At 47.1% G+C, this 7,123-nt stretch overlaps 1 protein-coding gene across 1 annotated transcript in view; it reads right to left on the bottom strand.

The window, feature by feature from the left end:
- Positions 1-4,660: 4,660 nt before the first annotated feature.
- The window catches only part of LOC149349322 (uncharacterized), an 88,677-nt gene continuing 86,214 nt past the window's right edge, over positions 4,661-7,123 (bottom strand). The window contains exon 10 of the mRNA XM_089578262.1: positions 4,661-4,879. Coding sequence (XP_089434388.1) covers positions 4,860-4,879 — 20 coding nt within the window. The 3' untranslated portion in view covers positions 4,661-4,859. The remainder of the gene's footprint in view (positions 4,880-7,123) is intronic.

The following is a 7,123-nucleotide window of genomic DNA, read 5'->3' as shown; positions in this document are numbered from 1 at the left end:
GCGAGTACCGGTAAGATACAGCTGTAGTACCAGGTGCAACAGTGAAGACTGTCAAAAATAGGCTTTTTGGGGTGAAATTACGGCTTTTGCAGCATAGTATTACAAGTGTTGACGGACACCGGAAAGCCGGTGAGTTTTCTAAAGTAGTAATCTGGTTAACGAATTTCTGTTAACTAACTTTTTAACAATCACAGATAGGCAACTGGTTGCAATTAGAGTTTTCCAGCTGGTTGTTATAAATAGCCATATCAGTTTTTAGACTTTCGAAAACACGATCGCTCTCGCCGCTGTGGCTGGACAAAATTTGGTTGCATCGTGGGAAAATGCATGCGATATATATCGAAAGCATGCCGGCAAAGGAACCCCTCCAGTGCGCATAAATCGTCGAAAAAGCCAAAGTTTGTTGAGCTACAGCGCCATGGGTAATCACGTTTTTGAAATTCTAAAACCGATATGGCTATTACTAAACACCGGCTACAAATCTCTAATTGCAATTATGGGCCTAACTCTGCTTATTAAAAAGTAATTGTTAAAAATTAGTTAATCAGCTTACTACTTAAGATGATTTATCGGTTTCCTAATGTCCGCTAACACTGGTAGTACAATGCCGCAAAGCCATATTTTTACCCCAAAAAGCCTATTTTTGAATATTTTTGAAAATGTTTGCTGAAACAACCGGTATACGTTTTTCTTATTCGTAAATTGCCATTCATGGTCTGAGAGAACCTGTCAAATCCTCTCCACCTCATTCTCATTCTGCTAGTTATTTCGCTCTCGTTATTCGGATCTGTGGTCACTACCTGCCCTAGTAGGCGTATATTCCCTTACCACTTCCAGCATCTCGCTACCAATTATAAAGAGCTGTTCGCTTCTCTGACTCTTGAACATTATCTTAGTTTTCTGCATATTATTCTTAGCACCATAGCGGTAAAGGCTCCGTTCTCCTGAAACTCCGGTGTCGGCGTTGTGAGCGGAAAATCTCTGGCAGGTGGTCCCCAGAGAGCACGTGACCTTGCAGCGTCATCACAACTGGCCACGCGAGCGCACTGCTCACCGTGGTCACTATGGAAGAGTGCCCACCTGCCACCGCCTGAAGGGAAGTCGCTCGACAGCTGCGCCGGGAGAGGGCTCCCAGGGATCTAGAGGGACGTTCTGCATATATGGGAATAAACGAATTATGCTATCGCGCCATACCCTTAGGGCACAGCTTAAGTGCACCTTCCAATTTTTTTATATTATTTATTTATTTATTTATTTATTTATTTAATCATTCCGAATACCTGCCGCTTCTGAAGGCATTAATGCAGGGGAAAAATACATCTTGTTAGCATGAGTTCGATGTGAGGAAAGAGACAGCAAAAAAATGTAACGGCATATCAATGAAAAAAGAAAAAAAAAGGAGAAAACAGCAAAATAATAAATAGCGACCAACAAAACAAAAAAAGTAACCGCGCAAGCTTTTATACATTCACCAACAAAGCCCGAAACAGAATTTCACTCTGGAATTCAGTAAATTTCTATGGTAGCTGATTCCATTCGCTGATGGTATGTGGAAAAAATGAATAATCAGACATTCGTCCGACAATCAATTCCCTTATTTTCAATTGATGCTTGAAATCGGGACCCACTGTTCTGTTCTGCCTGTCTAGCTCATTGATTATGCTTCGCACTTCATCTGCTGGGTGACTTAGCAAGGCAATATCATCAGCGAATCGCAAATTACTAAGGTATTCTTCATTAACTCCTATCCCCAACTAGTACTATGGTGGCCCCCAACTGTAATACCCACAACGGTCCCCTCCAGTTCTATTGAGCTAGCACCCACTCATCGATTTCGCCTGCTTGCCTACATGCCTGTCCCTGCCAGCCTGCTTGCCTGACTGTGCCAACTGCCTGCCGGTGTCAGCCTGACTGCATGCCTACCTGCATGTCTGGCTGCCTGTGCCTGTCATCCTGCCTGCCAGCCTATGCCTGCCTGCCGGTGCCTACCTGCCTGCCGGTGCCAGCCTGCCTACATGCCTGCCTGCATGCCTACCTGCCTGCCCACCTGCCTGCCCGCCGGTGGCAAGACCCACCGGTGGTTGTGCTGAAACAGCCATTCGCCGCGGCAGCGGCACATCGCGTAACCGCTCCACCTCTGCACCAGGAGTGGTATGAGCACTCCCAGCGATTTATGAATGTCACGTAGAGAATGACCATTTCCTCTCACATTATCGCTGTCGCGTCACAGGCGGAGTGTCCCGTCCAGTTTTAATGCGCTAGCTCTAAGGCTCATTTCGCGATATTTGTCTGAAGCCTACTTTTACTAGAAAACCGAGCCGAAACCGAAGTGCTAGCGAAACTAATTCTCATTTGGCTTAACCACGCCAATTCGTCATTTCTTCTTACACACGACGGGGATTTTTGCATCTTTTCCAAGAGTTTTGGAGTCATAAACGTTGCTAGCGCTAAGCGACAGCACCATCGGTACAAATAAAAAGGTACCGTTTCTCCTACCCTCAGCACTCCCCCCCCCCTTCTCTCTAGAAATTTAGACCCCCCCCCACCGGAAGTTTCAATTTTTGGGGAAACCCCTGAGTATACGCGTAGGCCTTTAACACCTCCGCGCACCTCTCTGTGCACCATAGTAGTGAAAATGAAGCACTTCAGCATTCTGACTTTCCCTAAAATCTTCTCATTTGGCGGTTCCCGTTTCTGCTGTGTTCTACAACAAGCGTTTTATTTCACGCTGACAGTACGTTCAAGATGGTATGAGCTGGTGAAGGTTATAACTACCAGTGTGCGGATACTGATAATTTCGAGTACGAATATGAAAAAAAAAGCCTTCGGGTATCGAATTGAAAATTGAATAATCTGTTCAGCATGAACAAAAAATTTTCTGAAAAATCTAAGCAGCCAAATGTCTTCATTTTTTCCGAAATAGTATTTTGCTTTTGCAACCGAAATAAACAGATCTAGACTCACCCAGCATCATAGAAATAAAACATGGCAAGAACAGAAATCTGTACTATTTGTTTACACAGCATAGCAGGTTGCAACCTGTAATGTGGTCACGCAAAATGAGTAAATTGAAATCCATGAATGACACATGACTTGTAGCTAAAGTTAACATAATAGGTAGTAAAACTCTTAAATTCGAACTTGAAGGGGCCGGAAGAAATGTCCCAATGCTCCCAAGGTCGAGTTAAATGTACCGCCCCCCTAAAGAGAAAATGCCAAAGTTTAGGAAATGCGAGGAAGCAGGCTCCATCACGCAAACAACGAAAAGCTCGTGACGAGCACGGGGTGCTGGTAGAACAAACTTCCCGAAGATTTAGTGACGGCCTCTTGAAAGAATCATGCCGTGCTATGGTGGCGTAAAAGTTGAAGGCAGTAATTAGTGCCCAACCCCAGCGCCGAGCCCGCCGCACAAGCAAGCCCAACGGGTCTCCTCTCTTGTGCACCGACTGTTTTCTTCTTGGCCTGTGAAAATTTAAGAGTGTGGGAGAGGGTGTGTTGTTCAGGGGATTCTTGCTGTTAAGATTACCAAAGTCAATGACAAGGCGCCTCTGGAAGGGAAAACGGTCGCTGTTGCACAGAGCTCAGAGAGGTGCCGAGGTACTTTGCTGCACACAGCATGTCCAACTGCACACACTGAAATCTACTGGCCGCTTGTGGGACGCCGAGATGGACGCGGCTCGGGAGACCAGATGCGACAGCAGGCTGCCTCGGCGACAGCGTCGCCTGGAAGACGCTTCCTGTAGTAGAAAATGCCCGAAATTCCCTGCCATAGGAAAGTGTCCGCTACCTCGCACTGGGATCGTCGGAACCAGCTGACTGAGGGAGCAACTTTTGACGTTCGAAAACACCGTGGTGTGCTACTTCATCAAATGCTTTGTCTGTGCCAGCCCTGAAGATAGTTCGAACAAATCTTGAAAGGCACGGCCCCTTATATAGGTATAACAGAAGAAGGCAGGACACCTCCTGTCCTTCCTGTGCTCCGCTTTGTTTTCGAATGATCAGAAGCGACTCTAAATTGAGCAACCTAGATTTTAAGTACGTGAGCCGGTCTGCCAGCTTATGGCACTTTTCGAAGTTTCTGGTCGTTAGGATCGCCTCGACTGATAGTGGCTTCTTGGCACGTTACCAACACCATGGCCTGAAAACGTTGACCACTGTGATAACAATCAGACATGACAAATAAAGGGCGTAGCTGGCACTCGACCTTTTTTCAATACAATGAACGAAGCAAACGGGTATTCCTTTAAGGCCAGTAAGGTCCGTCACCATTGATTGACACCTAGGATATCCTTGAATCAAGATCTCGAGCCAAGCCTCAGGACGTAGCTGTAGCACTTGGCACTTACTCAGAGGGTTTTAAACTCAAATATCAGTGATGTCCCCGTCGGAGATGGGTCAGACTGTGCTGCGTGAGTTTGTTTAGAAAGTCGTAGAGAGCCGCCGCGGTGGCTCGGTGGTCTTTGCTGCTCGGCTGCTGACCCTAAAGACGCGGGTTCGATCCCGGCCGCGGCGGTCGCATTTCGATGGACGCGAAATGCTAGAGGCCCGTGTACTGTATGATGTCAGTGCACGTTAAAAATCCCCAGGTGGTCGAAATTATCCAGTCTTCCACTACGGCGTCCCTCATAGCCTGAGTAAAAAGCGCATAAACCATGAAAGTCGTTGACACAAATACAGCGGAGGTACATGCACACAGAAAGCGACGTTTCACTTTCACAAAAATAATAGCCCCGTTCTGAAAGTCTTGAGAAAGACGGGCAGCTTCCTTCTTCGGCAGCTGTCACATTGGGCCTTCAAGGCGGCCCTGGCAACGTGAACCTAGTGCCGATACCGGGTTCAGCTCCGACGTGTGACTGTAGTTACGTCCGCCAGGGTGGACCTGCAAGCCGAGGAAAAACGGTTGCTCAACCGCTGGCGGCCAGTTTGTGGCGTTAAGGCGCAGTCTGACCACTGCCCCAAGAGCCTCCGAACAGGTGAAAAACACAACAACGACGTTGTCCAGTGGCGCATCCAACCCGCTTGGGGGGGGGGTTTCAACGCGAAAACGTCACACACTACGGCATGGCTCCAGCATATAGGTGACGCGGCGCGGAGTATCTTGTGCAATCATGCCAGCGTGTAGGGAGAGGGTGTAGGTAGTTTCTGTCGATAGCCGACAAGCCGACAAAAAAGAGTGGCCTTCTCTTGTCAAAAGGTAATGCAGAGGTGGCAAAGAAAAGTGGTGCGCAGCAAGCAGATCTGTGTTACAACTATCACGGATTCTTGCGTCGTTGCGCTTTTAAAACAGCAAACAAGAAAAGAACTTAAGCTTAAAAACGACACAAAACACTCATTCGCTTCAATGCCCCACAGTGCACAAAAAAGACGCGGACAGAAAGAACATGAGGTTCCATAGCGCACAAACAAGGAAGGGACACAACATGAGCACTCGTGTTGCGTCCCTTCCTTGTTTGTGCGCTATGGAACCTCATGTCGATTACTCACTTGCTCGAACCCTAACCCTTCTGACCCACCGCCAATTGCAAAGCTTGAAGAGAATTGTGTCAGCACGCCATCTGAGCAGTTAAGTGATAAGGAGCACCGTTTCTTCGGCATAGTGACCCACTAATGTTTGTGTTTGGGCCGGTTCACGTGTCATGGCCAGCTGTGTCGTCTTGGAGTGCAAAATTTTGTTATTGTGAGAGTATTTTGTGTGATACTATATGCTCGACACCGCCTTCCTGGCAAATCGCCATGTTTGTGGGTTTGCGTCAGCCTGCGCACTGATGTGTACAAATGTAGGCACAGCGCAGTGCAATAAAAATGTAAGTCAGCCGTGTGTTTTTCTCTGTCCGTGTGTTTTGTGTGCGCTGTGGGGAATGAACCAGCTAACCCAAATGTTCGTCTCGAGCAAACTCATTCGCAAATTAGCAACTGGAATCCAAGTTATATATGTGCTTCACAATGAAAAGAAGCCGGATCCCCATCCAAATATTGATAATGAGGTGAAAACAAGAGTCGCATTCCAGAAATCTTTCTCTCCTGGCAAGCAGAATCGACGGCTCGCTTTCACATTGCCCTTGTTCGGCCGAGCCGATCCCTTCCCGGGGTCAAGCTCAAGGAAACCCGTCACCTAAGAAAAGAGGCAGTGCTCACTGTTACTGCTCTGTTAAACGAAAGGCCGCAGTAACTGTCCCACATCTCCGCGGACACCTCAGTCCCACTTTGAGGGAAGATAGGAGTGAAAGAAAGAGCAGCCGTAGTGGAGGGCTCCGGAATAATTTCCACCATAACTGACATCGCACAGCACACCGGTGCCTTTTTCCGTTTCGGCTACACCGAACTGCGGCCGCGTTCGCACCCGGGTACTCAGTAGCGGTGCGCCCTAACCACTGAGCCACTGCGTATTCTCAAGGATGGAATGAAAATTGGAAGGAAAATATGCCACAATCGTTGCATGCGGCCTCTCTTGCACTTGTGTATGTCATATAATCCATTCGTTTGAAATGTGTCAAGCGGGGACGTACAAGTTCTATGCGCTGGTATGCCACGCGACTGGGTCACAAGGTTGAGCTTCAATAAACTTTTTCCCGATAACACGCGGTCCGTAAACTTATAATCACGATTGTACGTTGCAGAATATAGAAAACCACTAAATTGCATGTTTTGTTCCAAGATAACGATTCCTTGAATAAAAAAGATCCTTCAGTGCACAACGTTGTATGATCTGCAGGCTGTTTACTTTAACAGTTAAGCATGCACTGCGTAATGTCGACCAAAAAAGAAAAAGGTAACGTGTCATTCTGCGTATGTCGCCAAAAGCCGCTGTTGGTCGTACATTAGCTAATGGGGCCTCCCTTCTATGAGTTTATGCATGTAATGTATTTAAACGTCGACTCTCATTATTTACTACAGTTTTAAGGCATTCAAGCGGTCGTTCTGCATTTAAATGTTCACACTTGATAAAACATTTCGCAACCTAGCCAGTCCCCATTCTCTATGCTTGATAGTCTACCTCGGGGTGAGCATGTCAGCACGAGGCGTTGTCTGCATAGTCTCTCAAACCCTCGTGAATGCCATAACATATACTACGTCCAATGCATTGACTTCTCTTCCGTGTTTTTCTGCCTCCATTCAGCATCAC

Source organism: Amblyomma mixtum, chromosome 3, assembly GCF_055824585.1.
Source record: "Amblyomma mixtum isolate Tamu chromosome 3, ASM5582458v1, whole genome shotgun sequence".
Lineage (NCBI taxonomy): Eukaryota > Metazoa > Arthropoda > Arachnida > Ixodida > Ixodidae > Amblyomma > Amblyomma mixtum.
Note: the sequence above shows the minus strand (reverse complement) of the source record. Positions and strands in the feature narration are given on the sequence as shown.